General features: G+C 56.0%; 1 protein-coding gene across 1 annotated transcript; it reads right to left on the reverse strand.

Moving 5' to 3' along the window:
- Window positions 1–33: 33 nt before the first annotated feature.
- Window positions 34–12,356, reverse strand: LOC144271274 (deoxyribonuclease-1-like 2). Its single transcript, XM_077828513.1, has 8 exons — window positions 12,210–12,356; window positions 8,910–8,998; window positions 6,967–7,050; window positions 5,120–5,220; window positions 3,151–3,263; window positions 1,666–1,820; window positions 844–940; window positions 34–87 (listed from the first exon to the last, which is right to left on the reverse strand). Exons 1-8 carry the CDS (start codon window positions 12,354–12,356, stop codon window positions 34–36), a joined length of 840 nt encoding a protein of 279 aa, XP_077684639.1.
- Between the last annotated feature and the right edge of the window lie 598 nt (window positions 12,357–12,954).

Below are 12,954 nucleotides of genomic sequence, written 5' to 3' on the forward strand. Positions count from 1 at the left end.
CTGAGCAGGTGCTGGTGAAGGCAGCCTGGAGCTTCAGTGAGCCTTCAGCGTCACCTCCACCGGGAAATGGTCGCTGACAGCCAGGGCCTGCATGGGAACAGCAAGTGGGGACACAGTGTAACAGCTCCACCAGCTTAGATCCACCTGGCTACATGTGCAGCGGGTAACCTTCCCAGGGGCCTTTCCCTTGCCCAACCTCAAGACTGGCAATGTCCCCAGCTGGGTCTCAGAAAGGGTGAAGCTCTCCCTTAGCCTTACAGAGCTAGAACTGTCCCCAAGCTGGAGTTTTCTAGGGGAAGGGCCTGGCACCCTTGACTTTCAAGCTGTAGGTTTCTAGGGAGAGAAGAGCTCGTTTAGAGAAGTTTTAAATGCATGAGTTATTGTTTTCTTTATCCTTGGTGCCCTATATAGCTATGGACTCCTGGCCACTAAAGACACCTACCCACGAAGGGATGTAAAAAAGTAGTTCCCACCACCTTTGCGACAACCCTTGGATGCTGATGGAGTGCACACAGAGGGGGGTGGGAAGCTGTGGTTTATGGAGGTCATCAGTGACCTGTTTGCTTCATCACTTGTGAGTGCTACAGGCATCCAAAACTCCCAGTCATAAAGCCTTGAGAGCTCACCTTTTCCTGGCAGAGTTGCAGACATCCCTGTCATTTTTTCAAAATGTTTTATAAACGAGGATGCTTGGGTCTGGCCAGAGGCCCTGTCTGGTTCTTAAGGATGTCCCTAGTATGACTGTCCCGCACAGCCAGGGGTCTACCCCGGAATTTAACAAGCAGGAAGAACTTCGCTGTCTAAAGGAATTAAATGTTTGCTCTCAGTTTCAGCCCACCACACCTCGGCTTCCTCCAGTTTGAAAGCGTGTTGGAAATCATAGACATCAGCAGACTTGGACTTGATGCTTTTCTTCAGCTTGGGGCCGCACACCACAATCCTGGAACATGACAACACAAGACTCGGGGTTAAACCCCTGCACTTTCCAGGGGCTTTCATTTCAGATTCAAACACAGCAAGGAAAAATCCCAACTCCGAGGGTCTGGGGTTAGTATCAGTGCCGGGCTAGTCTTCAGCCCTTCTTTTCCCTGACACCAAATGCCATCTGCCATTGTCTGTGCCAGGCCTCCGAGAGTGGGTCTCTGATGAAAAACAAGAGCTAAGACCTAGGCAAAGAAGCCCCCACCCAAGGCTTTCGCTGAAGCTCTCCTAGTTCAGCCACAAGAGGGAATGCAGGCACAGGCAGCCAGCAGAGTGCCCTGTGAGTCCTGAATCACAACTGCTCTGTGGATCCCCCAGACGGAGGATCGCTGTCAGCAGCTTCATTCACTCTCATGTCCTCTGTGCTGCGCTCATGTTGCTCACACGATCGGACTGCTGGCTTCAGCCAACCCTTCCCCCAGCAGGCATGCACGCACCTTCCCACACACAGCCATTCTCCTGACAGGCCAAAGTTACTCCACCTGTTCTGAGACTTGTTAATAGCCCACCAGGAAATACAGAGGGAACCCTTGGAAATCTCCTGCATCTGTAGGTGGGTCTCTGCCTGTGCCGGGAGCCGGGGTCTCTCCCTGCAGGGCCGGAGGAATGTTCAGGCCCCAGGGCTGCGCCATGCTTGCCAAGAGAGGCCTGCCCATTGTGACGCTCGGAAAGGCGGCGTCTCACCGGTCGTAGGCGCAGTCTGACTTCCCAACGGTGGTGTCTGCACTGTCAGGGATGAGCCACTTGAACACCTCGCTGGTGCGCAGGCGGATGGACCCCCAGTCCCCGTTCTTGACGTAGGAGCAGTCGGCGTTGAAGTCTCCAAGGAACATGATATTCTACAGAAGGAATGGCGTGAATGGGCTGTGTGTTCGGTACTGGCAGGCACTGGGACCAGGCATGAGAGAGACGCAGTCAGTGCCTGAGCACCCTTTGGACTGTGCGGTGAGGACTGAGTGAAAAGCAGAATTTGCATCCTGGGGAAAGGCTGAAATTTCACTGTTTGGTTTTGTCTTGAATTGGGACGAAAAGTCAAAATATCAAAGTTTTACCCAGAGTAGAAAGGTTTGATTTGGAAAGGTCTAAACCTTTTGTTTTGGGTCAGCTGTTAAAAGGCATGTGCCGAAGCTGCTGCATTGCCTCATGGGAGTTGTAGTCCAGGTGCCTTATGCCCCCATTCACCCACTGAGCCATGTTCCCTGACCAGACTACATCTGGAGGGGAGACTGTGGTGTATCATGGGAGATGTAGTCCATCCAGAGATCCCATGGGGAGAATGGGTAATGAGGCCCTGCTGCAGAATTGGCAGATGCTTCACTGCCAGACCTCCTCAAAATGAAATGTTTTGATGCCATTCAACAACCCTGTGCTTCGGGTCGACATGACCCTACATCAGATAGTTCGTTTCCCTTTTCCTGCAGGAAAATCAACATTTTTCCATAAACATTTTCCCCAAAGAAAATGTTGATTTTGCAGAAACCGCATTTTCCATCAAAAAGGCATTTTGCCAGCCACCAACCTCCCGGAGACGTGCTACTGATGCAGGACCAGGCACTAAGCACAGAGCCCTTACACTCTGCCAGCAGAGGCTGTCCCTGCAGGAGCAGCCACCTGGAATCAGGGGAGCTCCAAGTCTGTCCATAAACTGCCCGGTCCGTGCCCCACAGAGCCAGGCCTGCAGGAGGTGGTGACGGCACGTGATCTGCGTCAGAGAAATGTGGGCATTTTCGTGGCATTTAGCCACCATCCCACAGAGCCGGAGACACAGACGGCTATTTACACTGGGGGTATGTCACGCTGCTGTCAGTGGAACTATGCCAGCATCACCCTGGAGTTGTCTGGGAGCACACTCCAGACCATGGAGCATCCCGGCCAGCTCCTCTGGGAATGAGATTTCAGCTGATTGCCTGCGCAGCTGGCTCCTTCCTAGCTAGCGTGGTGGCCCAGAGGCAGCAGCCGATGGACGCTGTGGGTTCCACAGGAACTGTATAGTTAATACCAACCCAGCTCTAAGCAAGGGGGAGAGGGAGCTGGGTTCTCTAGCCTGGACGATGCAGGAGCTCAGACTGGATGGTCAGAACAGGCCCTTCTGGCCATAACAGCTGTGAATCTGAAGCCCCGTCGTACATTCACACAGGGCTAGGTTTGCACCCAGATACTTCTGCTTACGTCAGTCCCCCACTTGTCGATGACATCTAAGTAGACATCGTAGAGGGCGTCGATCTCTGCCACAGCCTCGCTGGGGGCCGTATGGAGGGGCACCAGCACGAACTCCTGCACCTCTGCCAGAGACACAAGTTACAGAGTGATCACACACATGCACACAGAGAGCCATCTCGCACAACACATGCAAAGCTCTCACAAACACACACAGTCATCACACACACAGCCATCTCATGCTCACACACACCCAACCATCACACACGTGCACACACCCAGCCAGCCATCTCTCTCTCACACACACCACACCCACACCCCCCAGCCATCGCACACACACACACACAGAGCCATCTCGCACACACGCAGAGCTTCCACACGCAGACACCCAGCCATCTCATACTCATACACACCCAGCCATCATACACACACTGAGCCAACACACGTGTGCACACACTCAGAGCCATCATACACATGCGTGTGCACACACACACACAGAGCCACCATACACACGTGCGTGAACACACACAGTCCTGAACCATAAGGTTTGTCCGTCAGCTTCAGTAACACCTCCAGTAGCGCTGCCCTGGGGCGCCCTGACTTAGTGGGGACAAGAGTGCCCCCGCCCAGGGGACATGTTCAGCTCTCTCCCTTCGTCTATATCAGGGGTGGGAAAACTTTTCACCCAAGGGCCACATCTGGGTGGGGAAATTGCATGCAGGGCCATGAATGTAGAGCTGGAGCAGGGGGTTGGGGTGCGGGAGGGAGTGCAGGGTGTGGGAGGGGGTGTGGTATGCAGGGGCTCAGGGCAAGGGGTTGGGGTTCAGGAGGGGATGCAGAGTGCAGGAGGGGGCTCAGGGCAGGAGGTTGGGGGCTCAAGGCAGGAGGAGCTGTGGAGCGCAGGAGGGGGCTCAGGGCAGGGGGCTCAAGGCAGGGGGTTATGGGGCTCAGGGCAGGGGGTTGGAGTGCGGGGTGCAGGAGGGGTGCGGGCTCTGGCCCGGTGCCGCTTACCTTGAGCGGCTCTGGGGTGGCAGTGGCGTGCAGTGGGGCTAAAGCAGGCTGCCTGCCTGCCCTGGCCCTGTGCCGCTCCCGGAAGTGGCCAGCATGTCCAGCAGTGGCTCCTGGGGGTGGGCTGGGGCAGGCAGCTCCGCCACGCACTGCCCTCGCCTGCGGGTACCACCCCCGAAGCTCCCATTGACCACGGTTCCCCATTCCTGGGCAATGGGAGCTGCGGTGGGTGGTGCCTGCAGGCAAGGGCAGCGCACGGAGCCCTCTGCCCCCATCCCTGGGGCCACAGAGATGTGGGGCCAGCCGCTTCCAGGAGCAGTGCTGGGACAGGGCAAGCAGGGAGCCTGCTTAACCCCGCTGTGCCATGGGGCTGGAAATCCCCACGGGCCGTAGTTTGCCCTCCCCTGGTCTACATCTATGAGTGTCCTGTCCCCTATTAGCCAACATAGCCAGAGCCCCATGCCCCACTGGGTGGGTGAGAATGGGGAATCCAGGGTGGAGATCCGAGCATCTCGTCACATCCCTCCTGTGCAGCTCTCGCTATGCACATACACTGGGTTGTAGCTGAATGTGACTGCAGGGTTCAGTCCCCTGCGTACTGTATGAGCCGGTACCCTCGGACCCCCACAGCCACACTTCTCAGGCGTAGCAGAGTCTCCCTGCCCTCCAGCACCAGGGCCTAAGCCCAGAGCAGGAGGGCCGGGTCCCTCCCTGCTGGAAGCAGTGACAATGCACCCGTCCTGGGGCCATGAATATGTCACCCCCTCAGCACAGCGCACAAGCCAGCACGTGGATCCTATATCACTCCTGCCCAGACATTCACTCTACTCGAGGATGTGGCTCGCCAGCCTGCTCCAGCTCAGTGGGGCTCACAGCTGCTCTGAGTCTCTGGTTGGTGACTTGAGCTTCAGGATGCTGCAAACATGGGGCTGGGCGGGGGTTGGGGTCACTCCTGCCAGTGGGCTCTGCTTACTCGAGTTGGGGGATGAGAACTTTACAATGAAGGGCTCCCGACTGAAGATGTTGCTTGGGTCTGGATACTGGTACGTGGCCACTACAGACACCGTCTGCTCCCTGGGGGGAAACAGCAGGGAGGGGAGAGAGTCAGTAAGAGGACAGGAAGGGGGCTCCAGCTGTTCATGCCAGAGGGTTTGGCTTGGTAGGAGCTCCCCACCCCTCAGTCCTGACCAACAGCCCCCTACTGTCCCAGCCCTGCGCTCCCCACCCACAGCTCTGCCAGCACCCCTCAATCCTGACCCACAGCCCCCTACCTTCCTAGCCCTGGGCTCCCCACCCACAGCTCTGCCGGTGCCCCTCAATCCCAGCCTGTAGCGTCCCCGTCCCCAGCTATTACAATGCAGCTTTGTCAGTACATCTCCAGCCTAACGGGTCACCAGAAGGCAGAGGTCTCATGCCCAGTGGATCACCTGCTGCTACAGCTCCTCAGTGCTGAGAGCTTCCTTGTCAACACAGGATAAATTGGTCCTGAGGCAATGGACCAGATCCTCAGCTGGTGTCGGTTGATATAGCTCCACGGCCCTTGACAGCGCTGCCCCCGTCAATACCAACTGTGGCTCTGGCCCATTGTTCATTCGTTCATTTGTTCAGCTGTTGGAACGCAGTGGGGTGGCCTGGGGGCAGCAGGGTCCCTTTGGTCCATGTCAGAGCTCCGTGCCAAGCCAGCCCCAGGGTGCTGAGAGCATCAGGCAGCAATGGTTCACTATAAGGTTTGTTCATGATGCTGTTGTCTGTTGTTTGACTCAGGGGTTTTAACACATCTGGACTGCTCGGATACAGCCCGATACCAATGTCCTCTAGAGCCATGATTCTCAACCTGTGGTCTGCGGATCCCTGGGGGTCCAGGGACTATGTCTAAGGGGTCCACAAAAGATTTAGCCTGAGACCCAGGTGAATGCCCAAGCTCCTGCAGATGCCCAAGGAGCGACAGAGCTACTGAGAGCTGCATAGGCTGAGGAGCCCAAATATCTTGGAGATGCCAGGACCATTGCACCTAGACAGCGTAGGAAGGAGCTCAGGGGGCATTAGTCAATGTGTTGGATGGTGTCAGTGTGTTTCAGATGGCAGTGTTCCTGCTGACTAAGTGGCAAACATACTTGGCACTGAGCGGGGACCCGATGGAGCAGGGAGGGACCAGGTCCCCCTACATGGTTGCCACCCACCCTGGTGGTGGCCCATTCCGCTGACTGGCCATTAGGCCCCACAGGCCTGAAGGAGAGGGCAGTTATACTGACTCTGGCCGTTGGGCCATGCAGCCCTGAGGGAGGGCACTCATATTGATTTTTACCCCTAGGTTACGCTGTCCCAAAACAAGGGGTGATCGTACAAACTCAGCTGCGGGGAAATAACAACCCTCACCCTGCCCCAAGAGGGGATGCGGGGTGCTTGTCCCATGACACCCGCCAAGCAAATATCGTCCAGGCAGGAAATGCCGCATGTGGGACATGCTGCCCAACAGACGTGTTTAGAAGCATGTAAATACACAGCTACTGTGATGCAAAGGGCCTTAGCTCTGACCCCCAGATCCCAGCCCTCACTCCCCCTAGACCAAGAGATTGCCTTGTGCCCAAACACTGTGGCCCTCATTCTTGTTTAAACTAAGACCCCTCTACACCACGCTGCCAGCTTAAAAGGGGCCTGAGAGGAGGTGTGAAGGGGCCACTCTGTGTGGGGTCAGGAGCACCACAGATGCCGTGGGTCAGGTTCCCCAGGAGTTGCTGCTGATGTACACAGGGGGAGGCAAGCCAGGCCTGTCTCCAGGCTGGCAGCTGCTGATCCAGCCTCTTCCGTGAGCCCTGTTACCTGTAAATGAAGAGGTACATCTCCTTGTAGTTCTCCCGACCCAGGGGCTCGCTGATCTCATAGCTGTACTGATGCTTCGACGCACTGCGGGGGGACACAAAGGAGAACAGCAGTGATGACCTCACAGGCTGGCCTCAGCTCTGAGCCTCCCACTCCAACAGCGTAAGTGGGGTGCCTCCGATGTACCCAGCGGGAGTGCCAAGGGAGCCAGGTCCTGTGCGTGGACCTGCCAGAAAAACACTTCCCGTCCCCCCCGAGCCATTCCCCGCTTTACTCTCCCTCTGCTCCCCTTTGCCCTGCTCTTTATATGGGGCAGAGGCGGGTCCTGGCACTAGTCACTTACTTGGCACTCAGATCTTCTCCCTAGAGACACCAGCTAATTAGCCAGCCCACAATGCTCCTTCGCCCTGTGCTCGCACCTTTCACCTGCTGATCTCCAGCCTGCACTCTCTGTGCGCCCACTGACCACGGGAGCTGAAGGAGACTCTCTCGCTGTCGAGCCAAGGACACATGGTTACATGCCATCTGCTGCTGTGCAGCGCATGAGTCCCTTCCTGACACTGACACAGCCCTATGCACAGATACGTGGCCCCGTCCAGCTGAGGATCTCGTGCTGACAAGGCTGGATTCGGCCTCCCAGACCCTGGAGCCTGGAGCCGGCCCCTTTGCCTGGTGACTGCTCTGTGGCCTCGTTTATCACTGTGACATTGTCTAATTTAAAATATGACCATGCAAATCATTGCTGCTACCACTGTTATATAATTGCAACAAATCTTATACAAAGTGTGATGTATGGCCAGAAAGGGTAAGGATCCTTCAGGATAAATGATAGAGTCAACCATTAGAGACGTGTGAATGGTAATTAGGGCCACTCCATACTAGATAAGCTAGAACTTTGAAATGCAAACCTGTATTGTTAGAGAATTGGAGGTGATGGTAATTGTATGTGTGTACTTATATCTTGTAAATGTTAGCCATGTAAACAGACAGTTCCTGTCTGTCACTATAGCTATTGATTCAGAGATCCAAAGGGAATATTAACATTTAATTGAACTGTAAACATAGGAGTACCTGTGGCACCTTAGAGACTCTTTTTGCTAATACAGACTAACACGGCTACCACTCTGAAACCTGTAAACATAGGTTATCACTGTGTTCATCTCGCTTTGAAATTTATAGCAAATCACCTGAGAATGATGGAAAACGGGCAATTGCCTTATGTTAATCTGTGTAGATAATTACCAGCAATGCTTAGGAAATGGATCCACTTCAAAGTCCCCATGAGTGTCTATTGTTCACCTAAGACTCTGAGCTATCACAAGAAGGCCTGAAACTGTATAAAGATGCCTTGGGTCCCAATCCTTTTTATCTCTGACGTGCTTGATGCTTCATGCAGGGGAAGCTTAAGTCATAAGGCTGAGATCCCAGTCCTAAGCTGGAACACCCTGAATATAAACATTGAACTATAACCTATGAACTAATTCTGAAAGAACTCTTTACAACTACAAATACTCTCTCTTTTCTTTTTTTAAATAAATTTTAGTTTATAATAAGAATTGGCTGTAGTGTGTATTTGGTAAGATCTGAAATATTCATTAACCTGGGAGGTAATGTGTCCGATCCTTTGGGATTGGTAGATCTTTCTTAAATGATGAATAAGATTTTCAGTAATCTTCATCATATCTTACTTGGGTTTCTGGGTGGAGGCCTGAGACCGGGTTGCTTTAAGGGAACTGTGTTATTGACTCCTGGGTAACCAGTGAGATATTATAGAAGCAGTTTTGTGCTGGTTTGGTAAATCTAAGTATTGGAATATCCCCCAGCTTTGGGGATTGTTTGTCCCATTCTTTGCAGTTCACCCTAACTGAGTGACCTCCGTTGGATTCGGTCACAATCACTAATGGGGACTGAGACATGTCCCTGCCACCTACTCCGGAGGTTACCTGTTGAGCTGGTCTAGGAGGTTGGTCACGGCGCTGAGATCGGCGTCCCGCACCTCCTGCACCAGGGCGATGTCGTACTGCGACAGGATCTGCGGGCGGCATGGGGGCAGTTGTCAGCGCACAGCCGGGAGCAAACGGCAGGGAGGGCTGGAGGGGCAGTTCTGTTCCCTGCCCTGACGTGCACTGGCTGTGGGCTGGGTGCAGAGCGCTGGGCCCTGCGGTCAGTGGACACCGGCATGGTGCGATACACAGCCCCAGAGAGGGACGAAGGCAGCTCCAGTGCCACTCGAATTGTACGTGTGCAATGGGCCAGCCTCACGGACAGCGCTGGAACCCCACTGAGGGACAGATGGAGCCCCCCGACTCTGCAATCTGGGGAATCAAGGTAGTAGCTGGTGCCTGTGCCCTGCCAGGCTCTCCAGAGCACGGAGTGGGGAAGGGACTTGCCTGAGGTCACAGAACAGTGAAGAGCCTCTTGACGCACAGCCACAGCGTCCCCTCGGAGCTAAGAGACAAGGAGGGGGCACTGTGCAGCAAAAGTCAGGTCCTGCTCCAGCGGCCTGTGGCCTGGGTCACAGCGGATCCTGTCTCTACCTGGGCCGGCTCCACACACCAGAACCCAGCCTCCGTGTAGGAGCACAGAGCACTGCAGTCAGGAGTCCAGGCCCAGATTTGGCCTGGGTTGGGCCCATCTCTCTGGCTTCCCCCAGAGGTGAGCGCAGGAATGGCGGTGCCTCTCTTCTGGCTCGAAAGCTGCACCCTTTCCAGAGAGGAGGCAGCTGAGCCTGCCTGTCATGCTATAGGACTGCAAACAGCCCTGGGCAGGGTGCAATTGCAGTGCACCCAGCCAGCCCACAGCCCGGGCACCTCCTGGCTCAGTGCTATTTGGATTCCCCGGTGTTGAGAGCCGGGGACGCCTGGTTGGTGGGTCTCTTTTCTCCTAGCCGTGAGGGGGGCAGGGAGGCAGAGGGGCCGTGTCTGCAGGCCATGGGCTGGGTTTGGCACCAGAGGAATGGCCGGGCCAGCCGACCCTGCAGCCGCTGAGCTGGCTTGGGCTCTGAGCAAGGGCACTTGGAAAGGCCCATCCCGCTGCCAGGCTGGGGTGGCCCTGGCAACCTCCAGCCATTTCCTAGGGTGACTAGCTGAGTGGCATCTGTCCCGGTGTGAGGGAGGAATGGGGGAGGGGCGCACCGGGCTCAGGGAGGTGCCAATGTCCCTGGCTGCTGAGCCCCGGCATCCCCGGCCTCTTTTCTTCCCTGCCACTCAGGGGTGAAAGGGAGCCGGTAGGGGCCGGTACGGCGTACCAGTAAGAACCGCACTGGCCCGTACCCAGCCCACATCAAAGCGCTGCCGCGGCAGCGGTTTAACATCCCTGCCCCTTTTGCCTCCCACGTCGGGGGCCCGGCTGGTCGGGTCCGGACCGGCCGGGCCGCCGATGGGGAAGGGGCAGCAACGTTAAAGCGCTGCCGCGGCAAAGGACCCTGCGGCGCTTTAACGTTCCCGCCCTGTTTGCTCCCCCGGCCGCCGACAGACGGGGGGGGGCAAAGGGAGCAGCTGCCCTGGGGCCGGCGATTTAAAAGGGCCCCAGGGCAGCAGCACCGGCGTCCGGAGCCCCGGGCCCTTTAAATCAACACGGGAGGCCTGGTCGGTGTGGGCCAGCCGGACTGGAAGGGCAGGCTGGGGGATGCTGACCCCCCCCAGCCCCGCCCCTGCCACCCGAGGCCCCGCCCCGTACCGGTAAGTGGACTCAGGTCCTGTCAGCGCTGCTGCCACTGTTCCCTCCCGAGGGAGACTGTAGAGGCTGCCCATATGGGGCCTGGCTCTCCCTGGGTAACACCACCACCTGCAGTGGGATTACGCCAGGGATGGATTTGGCCCAGTCTTTCACAGTTGTTTTCTGCCCACAGCCCTGTTGGGGACACTGGGGCATGGCCACTAGGTAACTCGAGGGGATGGAAGACCACGAGTGTCGATGAAGCCCCCTCACACTAGGCCCAACTGTCCTTGGCCTCCTCTTCCGCCCGGAGGCACTCGCAGCAGCTCTGCGTACTAGGCCCAAGTGTCCTTGGCCCCCCCGCCTGGAGGCACACACTGCAGTTATGCTGAGGATCTGCAACAATATGTTGCAGAGTCAGACTGCCTGAAACTAAACAAGGCCAAACAGGGCAGATATGGAAGAAAAATGCTGAATAAAGCAGCTTTATGTATAGTTTAACAAATGATACAAAAAACAAGGGAACTAGCTGGTAACTGGATTGGCTGGCTATATGGATACTTAGGGCAGCTTGCTATTGGATAAGTATGCTGAAGAAAGGATGTATAAAAGCCTGTGTAACTTCCTGCTCTGGGTGCAGGATCTGAGATTCTATTCTCCCTGTACCTTTTTGCAGCTGCAAATAAACTTTTCTGCTTCTCCACCCCGTTGTGATTATTGGGTGAAGCACACCGGGTAGCAAACCAACCTCTGCTGTTGTTTTGCCTCTCGGCACTGGGTGCCGGCAACAGTCCCTTTAACGGGCTGGAACCAAGCAAGGCCCTGGGATACCAATTCCCTGCCTGTCTCCAGCGGGAGATCCCGGATCCCAGCAGCCGCTCTGCCTCATCTGCCCTGAACGACCCCCCAGCAGGGCAAGTGTCACCAGTGGAGCCTGCCCGGAGTAAATGGGAGGTCCCCACTGCCCTGCCCTGGCAGCGAGTTCCCCCCATTACCTAGCATCATTCACACCTGGTGTGAATGATGACACACGGGGCAGGGGCAGGGACTGTAGGGGCTGCCCATCCCAGCCACTAGCCTGACTAATGTGTCCTCCTCTGCCAGTGGGGAGCTGGTGAGGGCCACCAACCCCCCGCACCCCCCGCGGAGACCATGCCCTGGGTGAGTGGGGTGTAGGGTGACCAGGCAGCAAGTGTGAAAAATGGGGCCGGGGGTGGGGGTAATAGGCACCTACATAAGAAAGCTGCAAATATCAGGACTGTTCCTATAAAATTGGGACATTTGGTCATCCTAGGGCGGGGGGAGCTGAGTCCCAAGGCAGCAGGGTGTGGGGAGTGAGTGTGATCAGCCTGAATCCACACCCATTTCCCAGCAGAGAGTGACCCCCTGAATGAACCCCCAATCCTCTGGACAGTGGGTACCGATCCCCTGCTGTCATCCCCGAGATGGGGCCCTTTTAAAACTTTGCGAACACAAACCATCCCTGGTTGTTGCTGAGTTCCTGAGCTGGCCCCAGAGCCAGCACCACCAGTGCCTCAGCCCTTACCCCTGCCAAGCCGCAACCCCAGGCAGCCTGGAGCACTCACTTTCACAATGATGCCCGCGGTTGTCTCGTCGGACAGCTTGCTGTCTCCAAAGTTCTTGATGTTGAAAGCACAGATTCTCAGCGCGGCGGCTGTGCACAGCAGGTAGGCCAGGGACAGCAAGGCCAGTGCCAGCCTCGTGGCCGCCATCCTGCAGGCAAGAAGGGACACAGCATCTGTAGGGATCAGTGGAGAGGTTAGTGTATTGGCAAGGAGCAGGATGCCGCCTGTGGGTGCTGGCTGGGCTGGAATGATGGGGCGGGGGGTGGCTTGTGATGTGCACAGCCTACTGGCAGAGGAGGCATGTACCAATCGTCACTAAACTAAACTGCACCTGTCACAACCCTCCAGGAAATCGGTCAATGTCATTATTCCTAATTTGCACATAAGGAAATTAAGGCAAAGAAAGGGGAAGGGACTTGCCCAACGTTACCCAGTGAACCAGCAACAGAGCTGGGAAAAGAACCCAGGAGTCCTGGCTCCCAGTCACCTGTTTTAGCCCCTAGAAACAGTCTCTAAAGCTACCACAGGTATGGGGCAGCCTTTCTGTATGTTCCCTTCATTAACCCTGCGTGCCTGTATATCTGAAAATAGTGCAGAGCAAGTGATTGCATTAAACAGCCCTGAAGCTGGAGCATTAATGTGAACTTGCACACAGAAGGATGAGAGAAGCTGGGACAGGGAACAAGCTGCTAGTCAGCTCTGTTGGTGCTCATGTTGGCTACAGATCCACTAATCCTCAAAGCTG

Source organism: Eretmochelys imbricata, chromosome 10, assembly GCF_965152235.1.
Source record: "Eretmochelys imbricata isolate rEreImb1 chromosome 10, rEreImb1.hap1, whole genome shotgun sequence".
Taxonomy (NCBI): domain Eukaryota; kingdom Metazoa; phylum Chordata; order Testudines; family Cheloniidae; genus Eretmochelys; species Eretmochelys imbricata.

Bases quoted from the DNA above. Each gene is read 5' to 3' on its own strand.
- LOC144271274 (XM_077828513.1), bottom strand. From the start codon at position 12,356: ATGGCGGCCACGAGGCTGGCACTGGCCTTGCTGTCCCTGGCCTACCTG. The intron at 8,999-12,209 runs GTGAGTGCTCCA...TGCCGCCCGCAG, and splicing joins CCGCGGGCATCATTGTGAAA to ATCCTGTCGCAGTACGACAT. The intron at 941-1,665 runs GTGAGACGCCGC...GTCATGTTCCAG, and splicing joins TCAGACTGCGCCTACGACCG to GATTGTGGTGTGCGGCCCCA.